This window comes from Acanthochromis polyacanthus, chromosome 1 (assembly GCF_021347895.1).
Source record: "Acanthochromis polyacanthus isolate Apoly-LR-REF ecotype Palm Island chromosome 1, KAUST_Apoly_ChrSc, whole genome shotgun sequence".
NCBI lineage: Eukaryota > Metazoa > Chordata > Actinopteri > Pomacentridae > Acanthochromis > Acanthochromis polyacanthus.
The window spans coordinates 8,938,487-8,954,656 of NC_067113.1; the positions used below are offsets into that span (position 1 = coordinate 8,938,487).

The following is a 16,170-nucleotide window of genomic DNA, read 5'->3' on the forward strand; positions in this document are numbered from 1 at the left end:
AACTCCATGCAGAAAGATCCCAGGCCCAGGCCGGGATTTGAACCGGGGATCTTCTTGCTGCAAGGTGAAAGTGCTAACCACCACACCACTGTGCAGCCCATGGATGGGTCAGTACACTGTAAAAGAAACCTTGTTATTTATATAGTAAAATTCCGGTAGCTGTGGTTGCCAAAACGCTATTTTCTTCATTCACGGTAAAGAAATGTATTGATCCTGAAAATAAATGGATTTACTTGAAAATTTATATGAAAATACTGTATAAAAATACATTCATATGACCTATTCTAAACAATACAGCATTTTTATGTAATAAGCACAACAGTTAGTGTATTTAATATTTAATCTGTGTTTTTACCAATGTTATTGGTGTAAAAATTGCAGTCAAAGCTGTAATGAATATTGAATATCTGTTGTTAACGCAAAAGTAAAGAAAAATCAATTCGACCTGTACAAACTGTTTTTGCGTTTTGTTTACATTAAATAAATGCAAAAATGTTATAAATATTACGGCATGTTTCAGTACGTATATTTAACTGTGAAATTTTTATTCTTTTTGGGAAGCAAATGCAAAAATTACAGTACTGTGAATGTCACACATATTCTGACTTTTTTTTACATTAAAAAACTATGCAAGAACAGAAAAATGTAGTGTTCAGGAGTAAAAAACTAAAAGAATAATTTTATTTCCCCCCGATGAAGTTATTTATGATGATTCAACACCGGATCAAACCGTTTTAGAGTTTACAGATTTTTACCGTCATGGTTTGACAATTTTTCACCGTAAAATTTACAAACATTTTTTACAGTGTAGTAAATCAAGGTGACAATAAACATGAATGTAGACTATCAGTGTTGTTTTGTAAGTCTACTTAATAAACAGGGATGCAGTTCAGTGTTGTGTAAGCTGTCCTTGACAGACTTTCTCTGCAGTCCAGTAATAATCAGATGGAGGAGGATTCAATGAAAGCTTTGTTAAACTGCAGCTGCTGAGAGGGTTACCCTATCATACTGTGGGCTGTTATGCTGTGACAGTGATTGTGTTACATTAATTGAAACATGAGGAGGGACATTTTTTCATTATTGCAACAGTTTGGCTTAAAGTGATATTTTCAGGGGATTTTTTTTCTTTACTTGGTTTTCAACCTAATTTAACCTCAGAGGTACCTGACATTTAAATGTATGGCTTTGTTAAGTGGCATTTGCCTGAATAGAAACGCACAGTAAGTTAGGACAAAACTGAAGCAGATTTCACATTAAAGTGTATGCATTCAGACTGAAAATCTCACTAAACCTGTTTTTGATTAGAAGAAATCTGACTTTAACATGAAACATGCAGCCGTTCCCATCTTTTCCAATTATTTGACAAAAGCAGCAGCAAAATGTCACTGTCAGTTAAATTTAAAAAGCAGTAAATCTACAAAGAAAGAAACATGTCAGACAAAAAACATTAACATTACATTAAAGTACACTCAAATGACCAAACACTAAATCACAGATCAGTGCTGCCCTCATTTGTTTAGCAGCTTTGCAAATATGAAAATAATCTACAGTTTATGCCGATCAGATGAGCTCTCACATGAGCTAGCCATAGATGTTGTGTGTGACTGCTGGTACTACTATGTATGCCATTTTAAATATTGGTTCCCTCTTGGACAGCCTCTGCTGAAAATAAACTGACACCATTGCTTAATGTATTATGTATGCTAACTTTAATTGACCGGTGTATTGGTAAATACTAATTTATGCCAGTCTATCAACTCACATTATTTGGGTCAATATATAATTGTGGGACTTTTTGTATCATAGTCAACATTTTTGCTGTTTTCAGGCCTAAAACCAACATGGCCGTCTATAACCAAACACCACATGACATTTTTACAGAAGGATTCTTCTAAATATTATATATAAAATTGAGTAAAACTGAAATTGAAAGTTAATTATAAAGATATTGTATAAACTATTGTATAACTCAGAAAGCCTTGGAGTCTGGCCAGTCTTTTCTTCAGGAGGAAATGACATCATGTGGAGCAGGTCATGTGATCTGGAATTAACACACTTCCTTGAGATGTGTTTTTGTAACGGGGAACTTAGTGGAAGGTGATTTAATTTGTTATTATCCATATAAAATTTGATATATTGCCAAAAAGAAACATATGTCATGATTATCCCAACTTAATAAAAAGAACACAATCAAAACCATTTTTGAATAAACTCATTTCATTATTGTTTAGCTCATTAGAAGGTGGTTGTTAATAAATTCAGATGGTTATGTAGTTGACGTTTTAGTGATATCCAGCCATTTTTTATTAATAAGTGATTATTTCTGTAATAAAATTTGTGACGACATGATCATAATAAACATAAAAAACATCTTCTTTCTTTTTTACTTGTAATAAAAATGTATGCAAGATATATCCCATGGACTTCAAAAGTCCCTCAATTATATATTGACCTGGACAATTTTTGAGTAATTCAGGACAAGTTTTGAGTCATATTGGACAATTTTCTTGTCAATTTCAATAAGTTTTATATCAGCTTGCATTGTTTCTCATCATTTTGGATCATTTTTGTGTCTCTTGGACAATTTTCAAGTCATTTAGGACAAATTTCATGTCATTCTGGACTAATTTCTGTAATTATGGATCATTTTCAAGTCATTCTGGATGGGTCGATATGTAATTGCGTCATTTTTTGTAGCATAGTTGACATTTTAGTGATATCCAGTAATTTTTTTTATTAAGGGATTTTTGTCCATAATAAATAATTATTGAATTTGTAAAGACATGATCACAATGAACACAAAAAAACATTAGGTTTTTTTTAAAAACTTATACTTGACTTATACTACATATGTTTATATTAAAAATGTATGCAAGATACATCCCTTGGACTTCAAAACTCCCTCAATTATATACTGACCCCTATTCTGTTTTGCTATATTAACTTATAATTCTGCATTAAATGCAAAATAACTCAAATGTACTGTGAATAAACACAGAATTTAGTGATTTATCGTCATATTTAGTGGAGGTGCAGAAGCAGATACTGGACTGTGTTTAATGACTGCACAACCGAATAGTCTTCTAGAGGAGGAATATGACGCACTGACTCATTGTCTACAGTGGTGGACGGTGACAACAGGTGTGAACCAACTGAAAAAAATAGTATCTGAGTTGTTGAAAGGATGTTTTGTACTTATTCTAGTTGCCGAATGAAGCAGCATGTGCTACAATATTATTAAAGATTAGTTTAATATCCATATTACCGTGACACCTTGATAAAAAAGCCCAACATCTTAAAATTACCTTTTTTCTCATGGAAGTCGGCAGGAGGTCCTCTACGTAGACGAGGCGTGTCTGTAGCCAGCGTCATTACGTTTGATGACGCGTTACGTTTTTACAGATGGCGGCTCGCAGTCTTAGGTCGTGTGTTGTGAAACATAGCTGGTTATTTTGACAGTGACATTATGTCAGCTTCGTTACGACATCACCGTTTCTAGTGCATTTAAATAACACAAACGTTTAGTAGCATGTCGCAGCGTTACTGAGTTTTTAAGGTTTTATTCAGACATGGTGTTAGCAGCAGTAAACTAGCGAGTCAAACTCAACTGTCCTCAGAAGGAACACACTACTCTGGAGAGAAAATGTTCCCAACGATATGCTCCCGACTGTCCCGTGTGGTTTTGTCATGCGGAGGACAGAGGACGCTGAGTCTGTTGTCCAGCTCCGGCTCTTCAAACTGGAGCAAAGTTGTCTCTGACGCGGAGAAGATCGTCGGATATCCAACCTCGTTCATGAGCCTCCGCTGCCTGCTCAGTGATGAACTCAGTAACGTCGCCATGCACGTTCGGAAGCTGGTCGGGACTCGGCACCCTTTACTCAACACTGCCAGGTAACACTGCTCAAAATGTCCTGGTTTCTGTCTGAGCTTCAGCCAAACTCTGTCTGTCCACTGGAGTACATACTAAACCTAACAGTAACCAACAAATGTGAGAACACCTGCCTGGACTAGATAGATAGATAGATAGATAGATAGATAGATAGATAGATAGATAGTGTTAAAGTGTTCAGCAGCTTACATACAACAACATAAATACCAAAAAGACAGGACAGGCAAGTTAGTAACATTAAAGGTTAATATATACTCTTATAAACAGTCTGTACAATAATATAAAAAACACTTCTAATTTTAAAATTTATAAAAATGCCAATAAATGTAATTAAAACTCAATATCCAATATTTGCACATTTCAAGGCACCGTGATTTAAAGTGAATTTGACAGGTAGTAAGACCACAGTTGTGCTAAACTAAATAAGGTGCATAGACATTCTACCATCACATTGATTCTACTGTGATCCTGTCTGAGAGCCTCCTGACCACTCAGTGATGAATTCTACAGTCTGATGAGGGACTAAAGAGTTCCTGAGTCTGGTTTGTTGATGGAGCAGGTCAGAGCAGGTCATCTGTAACCTGGAGCTGACACACTCCTCTACCTGATCACAGTCCTGGTGTCATTCAGGATGGAGATGATCTTCTCCAGGGTCCTTCTATCTGCTGATGAAACCCAGAGAGTCCAGCTCTCCTCTGCAGTCTGTCCAGTCCCTCTTTTTAATGCTCCCTCCCCAACAAACTACAGGATAAAAAAAGAACAGTAGACACCACAGATATCACTAAATGTCAAATGTTTCAAAGTTGTATAACCTCTTACTTCTAAGTTGAACTGAAATTTTTTTCAGTACTTCATCTGTGACATGTTCAAAACTCCTCAGCATGGAGGACACCAGTGTTGCACAAACGTCTGTTATTCAGAGTTTTCAGCTGCTCTTTGCTGATGGATTTGTGTTTCTTCTCTTAAAAATGTTCCAAAGGTTTTGTTTTGTATTGGATTGAAGTCTTTCAGTGCACTCTGCCAGGTTCCCTTCTTTAGAAACTTTGTGAAATGTTTGGCAGAATGCTTTAGATTGTTATCGTACTAGAATATCCCTTTTCTGGCATAGTTTCTGCACACTGGATCTCATTTTATGAGTCAGTATTTTGGTATACGTACTGGCATTATTGATTGCATGAACTTCTGTCTTTCCAAAACCCTTTATTCTGAAGCAGCCCTACATCATCACTCACCCACTTCTGTGATTCACTGTCAGGATGAAGAACTCACTGTGGTACTTCTTTCCAGGTTCATGCCATGTTTAATCTACTCTTTCTAAAGTGTAAGAGAAAATACTCTACTGTTTAACTTAGAAATAGTGGAATGATTGAAAGTGGATGCAGTTTTGAATTAATTGACGTTGCTGTCAGCGCATCATTTGACAACACCAGGTTGGATTCACCTCTGTTGTATACGATACATTGAAAACTTGAGTGAAACTTCTTTGCTCATCAGCAGAACTTCACACATAGATACAAAGCTCATAATCAAGCTTAAATCACTGCATAAATTTCTTTTTAAAGCATGAATAACATCTAAAACATGATTTAGGTAATATATTTTAAATATTGGATAAACAGCACACATAAATTAGGCTCAGAGGTCGTACTTTGCTCTGCTTTGTTCCTTTCATGATAATCATAATTTTTACATACAGCTAAAACTCACTCTGGAAAACTCTGTATGTCAGTATGTTGACAGCACTTATTGAAAGTCTGTATTTGTTTTGTGTTCTGTGAAACACCAGCACATTTGTACTTGACGTCTCCTGCAGATGCAGCCATCGTATCCGCTTACATCAGACCAAACATCAATTGATCACAATCAATAATTATTTGCTGTTTTTTTTCAGTTAATCAACAGCTATTGCTGTTGGTTTCAGGTTAATTTAATTGTGTCAGCCAAAATCGTGATCACGATCAAAATGCGATTAACTGTGCAGCCCTAGCATTTGTCTAGCGTTTGAATAATTTTTTGAAATCTGGCACGTTCTACCATGTTTATGGCGACCATATCTTTTGCTAAGTGGTTAGCTATCGCTTCTGTTATTTCCTTACTTCTCCTGGAGTTAGATGGGTATGGCGTTGCGTTGTACAAGGTTGCCGTTATCGATGTCTGCACTGTCGGACGACTTTCAAACTTTTTGCTTCTTATGGCTTCATCATATTGCAGCTTATGGTGACGTTGGAGGTGCTGGTAAAGATTGGTGGCGTTTCCTTTCGTTGTTGCAACGACAGTCAAGCATTCCTTACACAGCACGTCGGACTGACTCTCGTCGTCTTCTCTGAAACCAAAGTAGTTCCACACCACTGAAGTACCACCTTTTTTAGGAACGAGGTCGGGTTGGGTGGTGGGCTGACTCTCCGCGCTACCTGGGCTTTCAGCGACACCCATCTTGCGTTCATTTGTTCACTGGGGTGTGACCAAAAGCCGCTTTGTTATTGAACGAGGGAGAAGCCTTGGAGCGCTTGTTCACAACTCCGACACGTGCCGTCGGGTGCCAGCACTCGGAAAAGAACAAAAAATCGATGTAATTTAGAAATGAAATCGCTTGTAGGGGTGAATTGACATCGAGGTTCAAAAATGATTAATCGTGCAGGCCTACTGTACACTACTACTATATGGATCGCAATGTAGGCTTGCAATGTCAGGAATGGTACTTGCTTACAGCACATCAATGTTGCTGAATGGCTACACATGCAGTGACGTACTGACGTTATAACTTGGGTCCTTGCCAATGGGAAAGCAAACCAGTTCTAAGGAGGCACAAGATTTGAACCAACTAAGCACTAGCACCAAACTAGCACCTGGTTCTTTTTGGTTGAACAGGGTTATATTGCTACTCCTCACTCGGTTGTTTAAAAATGGCTGTTCTGTGTTTCCGCTGTTGATCGTCGGTCACTGTAACCCCAGCCCATGACCTACTATTCGGTTCTTAGCTTTGGCCCAGCAAAGAGTTGGTGCCTGAAAAGCACCAGTTTTTGGAGCCTGGAGTCGGTGTTTAGTTGGTGGAAACACAAAGAACTGGTGCTAAGGCAGGCACGGGCTCCAAACTAGCACTGGAACCAGTTTGGTCTAAGAAAGTCAGATATGGGGGGGCAGGGTGAGTCCATGGAACACCTTGTAGATCAAACAAGCAAATTTCAAATTTTCAAAACTCGATAAGTTGTACTTCTCTAAGATTTTACAAACATGATATGACATTAGTTTTCTATCTAAGACCTTTAACAATTTTTTCTAGAGTGATTTTATGATTTTTCATGTATTTACACCTGTCAGCGACCAGCATGTTGTGCATTATCCAATGTGTGATGATATTTTGGCATGGAGAAATCTAAATCTTTGTGCTTCAGTCAAGTTGTGATGGGTATTGTTAGGACACTGGGTGTATTGATCAGACAGGCTCATCAATCAGAACAGATGCCGTTACTTCAGTATGCAGGCAGGAGATTAAAAGTGTGACCTTAAAACTGTAACAAAAGCTAATTTCAATATATCATGTAAACACTTTTATCTTTGCGTCTTCTGCTATAATGAAGAGTAGCAACACATCACATTGGATCAACTGTAGCCTCTTCATCGAGAGACAAACGTACAAAGGCAGAACAGTTAAACAATTTGAGACTGAAATTACATTTGGAAAAAATGTAACCACAAATCACAGAGATTTGGCTTTGAAATTATAAGACTAAAGCTGCAATTCAGTTTTATTTCATTTAAGCCAGTAGAAACTTTTAGGTGTTGTTGATGCTGCTGGACATAAGCCCAGTCTCATTGTTTCATAGCCTCGTGTATTTAGCATTATGTCAGACCCGGGGTTTAAACTGTTGTTGATGGTTTTACAAATTCATGCCGTCCTTCTTGTATGACAGTTACAGTCTTGATGGTGTTTGGTGTGGCAATGCTCCATCACATCTATTAAAGCGTGAATATTGAACTGAACATTTATAAAATCTAATCCCAATATCTGTCCTAAAACTCAGATATTTTCCCAAAATTTTTCAGGAGTACAAATAGCAAGGCACGATGGAGGTATACCAGAGAAATCTTTGACAGATACGACTGAGAACTCCCACAAGACAGCAACTGATAACGGTTTGAGCAGAGAAGTTACACCATGTGAATCTGCTAAATGCATAATAGTGATAAGAGTGGGGCCACTGGCTAGCTGACATTTAAAGAGAGTTTGGGTAACATCCCTAAATTTGGCTGAAAGGGAACGTTTAAATTTAATGTAATAGGAAGCAAAAAAAAAAAAAAAAATTACAGGTCACGTATTGAGCTGTCCTTGCTTCACTTTCAGATAGTTTTTTAGAAACATGCTATTCAAACCTGCAGCGTGACCGGAGCTAGAACTGATCACATCTTCCAAACACGATCCCATCTCCTTATCAGAGGAGCTTTCTTATGTGTTATCCAAAGAAAGCAGGAACTTAGAGCACCAAGGAAAGAGAATGAGAAGAGTGAGTCCTCGAACTCAATCCCGCCGTACGGACGGGTGTGTTGGAAACAGGAGCCCAAGGGTGTAATAACCTATACACCTAAATCTGATATGACAATCCATTTGGGTGTTGTAGCAGCAGGGGGTGGGGGCAGCAGACCTCTTGACAGTCTGACTCCTCACTGTCAGCTTGGGTTGGCTGGTTCGTATTTCCCACTGTGTCTCCGCCATAGACACGCGGCAGATAAAAATATCCACAATAGCAGACAGGCAGACCCTCGTGGAGTTGGGTTTCGGTTTTTCCTTTCCTTTCATTCTCAAAAACTGCAGCTCAGCTAACTTTGCCCCAAAGTCTGGAGTTACAGCGAGGGGACTGTGGCCCAGGAGAAGTAACTTTACTTGCTTTAAGGACAGTCCTTGAGAGTTTGACTTCGACTAGAATTCCCCTGTACTGCTTTCTTCTCGTTTCTCACCTTTTTTATGCAATCTCACATTTGATCTTCAGCATCTTGATCAATAGAGTGGCTATAATGAAGGCTTTCAATGTTTCACATTCAGCTGCAATCTGGACATGACTGAATGTTGAAATTAAACAGTGTTTTGCTGCAAAGACCAGCATAAAAAGCAGATGAGACTCGCTAACCTAGTCTTTTGAATGAGGCCAGACCAAGCAAAGAATCTCTGAGGAGACAAAAACGCTCGCAATTCTATGCAAGGTCAAGGAAAAAGTTGTTGGCATTGTGCAACCTTCAAATGTGTTCAGAGAAACAGAGTTTCACTGCAGCAATGTCAACTTTTTTTTTTAAAGTTTCTGAAAAATGAAAGTTTTAGAAAGTTTTTTGCTTTAACTTTAATTGTTTCTGATTAAAAATGAAGAATGAAAGTTATATGGAATAAACACTGCTAACTATGATTCATGAAGAGTTCATCCTTATAGAAAAAAGCTCAAATCTGACCATACAGAGTTCTTTGTGAACTCTTTGGTGTGATTTGTTTGACAAACTGCTGATAAGAATCGCTCTACAAGCCCATACGTTTCCTGAGCTCAATGTTTGCTTCTACATTGTGCTCACCCACCCATAGATGTGTTATTTGAATAGCATCACTCATTTTTAAATCACTTTATTGACCTTGTTTTGTAGGGAAATGTTTTGCACATATAAAAGTGTTGTGTGCACATTAAAAATCCACAACAATATATGTTTTATTATAATATATTTGTTTTATTTGGAGGGTTAATGTCTCATTGTATTCTGAAATGAAAGCATAGAACAAATAAATTCCTTCCACAGTGGAAATCAAATATTCTTCAGAAAGTTCTTCCAGCTCTGTAGCAGAAGTTCCCATAAATGTGATTTATGTTCTTGTAGGTTCTTTGCTTTCACTCTTCTGTCCAGTTCATCCAAACCAGCTCCATGGGGTTTAAGTCTGGAGACTGTGCTGCCACTCCATGTTTTCAACCATCTGGTTCTTTGTTCCTAAGGTAGTTCTGCAGAGCTTGGACTGATGTTCTGGGTCATTATCTGCTGTAGGATGAACCTCTGACCAAGTAGAACATACCAGAGGGTCCTACATGGTGCTGCAGAATGCTGTGGTAGACGTTTAGGTTCAGGGTTCCTCTCACCTTGTACCAGCAGAACAGCCCCAGACCATCACGCTTCCTCCTCCATGTTTGACAGTTGATGTTCCACACTGAGGAACCATCCTTTCTCCTGCTGGACGGCTACAAACATCCTGCTGATGAACCAAAGACTTCAGATTTAGATCCATCAGTCCATAATACTTTCTTCCAGTCTTCAGTAGTCCATTGGTGGTGTTTCATGGTCCAGGAAGCCTCTTTTTCTGATTCTTACGTCTTAGCAACAGCTTTCTGCTGCAGCTCCACCTGTCAAACCTGCAGCTCCAAGTGTTCTTTTCACAGTTAAACTGAGACTTCTTACTACGACCACTATGAAGCTGATTGAAGCTTTTGTCCTGTGAGCTCCTATCACCAAGCTGCTGACTCTCACAAACTGGTCTTCTGATTCTGTTGTGTCTTTGGGTCTTCCAGACTTCTTCCTGTCAGAGTTTCCTCCAGTTTCTGAGCCTTTTGATGGTGAGGAAAACTGGACTCACTGACACCCTGACTTTCTTCAGTTTCTCTGTTGGAAAGACCTCCGTTTTTAAATGTTATGATGGTCCATCTCTCTTCTATTGTTAATTGTCTTTTCCTCTCCATTTTTATATCAACTCACTACTTTCTGAAGTACAATCCTGTTCTAATAATGTTCTGGAGGGTTCCACGGTGTGTTCCAACACTACTTCTATGCAGACAGAGGGTGTTGGAAGGAATCTAAAAAAGTTAGTAGTAGTAATAATTTCAAGGCTTGATCAACCTCCATTGCTGCAGAACAGCTTTAAGTTAACCCATTTCTTGTTCTTTGAAAAGACCTTTTTGTATAAATCTGAAATGTATTTTTCAGTTTCGGGTAACCTTCCCTTTTTTAAACTTCTGGCAGGTCACCACTTACCTTTGTACCATTTCAAGTTATTCATTGGACTTGAGCTACTTGAATTTCAATAAAAAAGACTGGAAAAATTGGAGCGTTCTAAACCCTTGACCGATAGTGTAACTGTGCAAAAATCTACCAGTTGTCACCAGATTAGAATATGTAGGTGTTGCTAAATCTTCTTCCAAAATCTTTATTGAATCTCCTGCAATTAACCCCTAAAAATTAGAATTATGTTATTCCCATAATTCTAATTGCCTGAAAGTGGCTTAGATGGAACTTCTTACCTTTACTTATTTTACTGTGCTTTCTGCTTTGAATCTGCCCGCTGGCCTCGATCTCCACCCATCCCTCCACCGCTGTACACTGTAAAGCTCCTTTACACATCTGTGCTGTGCTTGCACTAGGGAAAATTTGTCTCTAACCACTGTGGTTAAAGTGCTAGAATTTTATTTCGCCACACTTTTTTTAGTATCTGTACTGCAGCGTGCGAAATTTTGAAAAAATGGAGTCCTTTTCCTGCATTCTGGTGCATTTTGAGGCCAAAAATTATGTTCAATATTGCTTCAGTTTATTTCAACATTTTAATTTAAAAGTTACTCACACACAATTTGCATCTGGACTATTTTTCTTTCTAAGTAATAAGAAATATGCACAACAATTCCTGTAAAAAATCTATATATCATTCATGTCACTGTAACATAAAATACATACTCATTCAACACTTGTTAAGACTAGAAAGTACTGAATCTTACTTTCCTGACGAGATTCATGAAAAAAGCTAATGAGATTCATCTAAACAAAAATATTATTTTTGCCACAGAATGGCTTTCTTCTAAAACAACAAAGTATCACTGGAAAGTACTCTGTCATTAAATTATCCCTCAGACTAGAAATTACTAATTTGTATAACAAAATAATGCAGACTAGAAAAGCCTTTGATCAAACAGTCACTATGTGATATTGCAGTTGTTTATGACTTTGAACATTTTCCAGCCACTGACAGATCCATGGGTAACTCTTCATCATCTTGTTGTACATATGATATTTTTATTAAAAATATTCAGTATCTTTCTATTTAAAATGATTTTTCAACTCTTCGATCGCCCTCTCCTTGTCCTCCTTGTTGTACGCCTTCCCGGGGTTAGTCCGAATCCTTTTTTCTGATTGGCTGAGGCGAGACACGTGACAGTGTGCATCTATTAATGATCAGAAGCATTCGGGTCGTTCCGGTTATACTCGGTAGCGCTCTTCAGTAAAGGAGACGTGGTTTGGTATTTTCTTTGATTATCGCTCGGCAAATTACGAAAAAGTTGTAAGTTAACCCTTTTTTCACATTTATTAGGCAAAATTAGCTTCGCCACCGTGGCTAAACATGCTAAAAATGGCTTCGCTATCCTGAGGAAGGCTTCGCCTATGGTGAAGTGGCGAATGGCTAGCGCAAGCACAGCACTGTGACATCCGAGTAATGGAGTCATACATGTTAGAACTGCAAAATTATTCTGTAGAATAATGATACAGAAAAAACAGAAATTATGGTTCTTTCAGTTACATATGTTAAGGCTGAATCCATGGTTTTGTCATCGTTAAACTACATTTTCAAGGTGTAAATGCTCAGCCCTGGTATTGGTTGCTAATTTCCCTCAAAATCGTGTTAATGAGATTTATTAAAAAGATGTTTAATGAAACTAATTTATCGTGTGCATATCATCTACAAAATGGGAGGTCCAGTCACACAGTCTGAAACCATAGCAAATTATAATTTCATAAAATGTGAAGAACAAAGAAATTAATACAATGGTACAGAGAATTCATGTGCAACTGCATTTCTAATGTACCTCCCTCTTAAGCCCTTTAAAACAAAAAAAACTTTCTGCCTTTGTGACTTCTTTTTGCCAAAACAACTTAATCATATTATTCCATCTTTTGAATTTTGGCAAGACAAATGATTTTTAATTGACTTTGGCAGGCTATAATTATGAAATTGCCTTTTTCTAACTGAGTTGTGCCTATTTCAAAGCGCTGAGAGTAGTACGGTCCAAAAAAACAAAAAAAGGCAGAGAAATCTCTCAAGCGAAATAACCAAAACTGAAAAACAAATGTTGTTAGGTTCTTTAAAACCCACTGCATATTTTACCAGGAACTCTGCTGTACTGTTTGGAAATCTGAGAATCGAATCCTGGAAATTGGAATAAGGTGTTGGTCGATGTTCTAAACATTCTCCTCATTTCAATCTATAATGGTGCCTGCCGTGCACTGTAGAGGCGGATGCATTGCATGAAATCTGTCCTTAAGGAAAGTGCAGACAGACTGGGCACATTCATTCATTCATTTATTCGTTCATTCATTACTTAGGGGGGAAAAAGGCAGGCAGAGGATCAATATGACAGCGCATGTGAGGTCATACATTTGCATGCATTAATTCCAGCCCCTGCATGCAGCGGCTGAAGTTCCTGAATTCCTGCGCGCTGCGATTGCAGAGCAGAAGGCGTGGTGACCTGTTCACAACCCTTTAAAACGACAGCAGCCCATTTCTCTCTCTCTGCTCCATCTCTCGCTCCCTGTAGCCCTCGCTAGCTCTCTTTTTCCACATCATCTTTTTGCCCCCACCCCTTTGCAGGAGGGCGGTTGTGATTGATTGATGTATGCTGGTGTGGATGGTGACATAAATATTAATCATGTGCCACCCTCAGGCCGCTGACTTACCTGGACTCCACCAGAGGAGAGCGGCTTCATCATTTTTGCTCCCAGGTCGGTTTTGTTCGGCTGCTGCGTTCATCAGGACATCGGTCTAACAACTATTTTCCAACAGAGTAAAAATTTAAAGTGACCATAAATAAACCTCACAAGCTGTAAAGAAAGACAGCCGTACATAATGTCAGCTGTGTCGTAAATTTCTGGACAAGGACTGCGAGGTGTTTTATGTGGAAGGTTTGGGATTTTTGGGAAGGAACAAAGCCTCGGGGCATTTTTCCTTTCACTACCAGAACGCTGTGAATCACTCGTGTATTTCTTCTGTCATCTTTTCGCGCATTCCCATTTCTTTCTGGCCTCTATTCCCTCCATCTCTCTGCGTCCCCTCCCTGTCTTCATGCTCCGTCTCTCACATCCACTCTGTGTCTCGGGTTCCTCCACCACCACCACCACCCCCATGTGGTGCAGGGGTGGGTCAGGGAGGTGGGGGTGGCGGTGGGGTGGTGGTGAGGCTGATGTCTGGGCATCGAGCGGAGGGGGGCGTGGCTGCTTGTCTGCCTCGGAGCCCCTAACGAGAGCGTGATTCATGGCACAAGGGGCTCCCATAGGGACAGGATTAGAGGTGCTCTGTCTAACCGCTCTCCAGAGAGAGTAAAAAGATATTTAATCTGCCCACCATGCAGGCAGCTACCCCTGGGCTCCGTGTGTGTCTTTGTTGGTGTGTGTGTGTGTGTGTGTGTGTGAGAGAGAGAGAATGTGTTAGAAGGTTGTTGGTGAAGCAGGAATACCCCCCACACTCAACACCCTCTGCAAAAAATACAGTCCTGCAGCATCAGTGATCAATAATATTCCCGTTATTTTATTCCACCATGCACAATAAATGAAAAACATTCAACAGTCCTTTAAAATTTTGTTTCATAATTGTACACCCCAATGGTATCTGGTATTTAATGACAATACATGCCCTGTAGTCCATTTAGAAAGCAGTAAACCAGTGTGCAGTACTGAGATGCTACAGGGTCAGTATATAATTTAGGCACTTTTGAAGTCCATGGGATATATCTTGCAGACATTTTTATTACAAGTATAAAGACTGTTTTTTATGTTCATTATGATCATGTCTTTACAAATTCCATAATTATTTGTTATGGAAACAATCACTTATTAATAAAAAATTACTGGATTTCACTAAAATGTCAACTAAATAACCGTCTGAATTTAATAACCTTCTAATTAGCTAAAAAATAATAAAATGAGCTGATAGTTTGATTGTGTTCTTTTTATTAAGTCGAGATAATCATGACAGATTTTTGTTTTTTGGCAATGTATCGAATTTTAAAAGGAAAATAAATTCTATCTGTGTCTGAGAAATCACTTTCCACTAAGTTCCCTGTTACAAAAACGCGTCTCAAGGAAGTGTGTTAATTCTAGATCACATGACCTGCTCCACATGATGTCATAATAACAATGTCTAAAATATAGCCAGGGGCAAGGTCCTGGCAAGCTTTAAAAGTAATCGGTAAAATCTTAAAATCAATTCTAAAATGGACAGGGAGCCAGTTCTTCCTCCTGAAGAAAAGACTGGCCAGACTCCAAGGCTTTCTGAGTTATTTAATATGAAGTAGTGTGTGAGTCAAATGTCAACAGGTTTAGTACAGTATGTTTTAAGTAACTTTCAAATTTAATTTTGCTCAGTTGTATGTATAATATTTAGAAGAATCTTTCTCTGAAATGCCATGTGGTGTTTGGTTATATGTGGCCATGTTGATTTTAGGTCTGAAAATAGCAAAAATGTCGACTAGGATACAAAAAGTCCTACAATTCTAAATTTACTGTATTGTAATATGTGTTTTATAAATGTTTAAACTGTTCTTTTGTTTATGCCTGTGCATTTTGATAATTCTTTCAGACATGATAATAGCAACAGAAGGAGTTCAATTTTAAAGGATCTACAATAAATTTTCTTATATTAGAAATGGCACAAGTGATTGTTTGTGAAAGGAATTATTCATAGTAAACTCTACAGTTTTATCATCATTCAGCCCACTGTTTTAGAATTGAAGTTCTGACTTTACTTGTAGTTTCAATAAAGTCTTGTTGATCTTACCCAGGGCTGAACAATGTACACGGGGAAAAAAAAACATTTTACAATTGTTTTTGCACTCATTGCATTTACAACATTAGTAAATATTTTGTCATGTATTTTCCACTGAAGTAAGGTTTGTAGTAAACCAGCTTGTTCCCTTACATGTGGATGTTTAATGGAATATCTCCATAGGGGTACAGAGGAACATTTCCAGCAACCATCAGTCCTGTGTTCTAATGCTACATTGTGTTAGCTAATGGTGTTGAAAGGCTCATTGATGATTAGAAAACACTTGTGCAGTTATGTTAGCGTGGATAAAAGTGTAAGTCTTCGTGACAAACATGAAATTACCGGGGTGACCACAAACTTTTGAATGGTAGTGTATAAAGGTGTGTTATGCCACATTTTGCCTTTGTAAAAGCACTTGGCTATCCTGTGATGAACCTCAGCCAACCTGTGTTATATGATCATTAGAATGTAGGGGAGTATTTCTTAGCTAAAATGTAAAGTGTTTCTCTCAGGAGTTGGTGGA

The 16,170-nt window shown here is 38.3% G+C and overlaps 1 protein-coding gene across 1 annotated transcript in view; it reads left to right on the forward strand.

Annotated features, from left to right (window-relative positions):
• Positions 1 to 3,378: 3,378 nt before the first annotated feature.
• pdss2 (prenyl (decaprenyl) diphosphate synthase, subunit 2) overlaps positions 3,379 to 16,170 on the forward strand; it is a 66,657-nt gene continuing 53,865 nt past the window's right edge. The window contains exon 1 of the mRNA XM_022192970.2: positions 3,379 to 3,891. Within this exon, the coding sequence (XP_022048662.2) occupies positions 3,644 to 3,891 (248 nt within the window). The 5' untranslated portion in view covers positions 3,379 to 3,643. The remainder of the gene's footprint in view (positions 3,892 to 16,170) is intronic.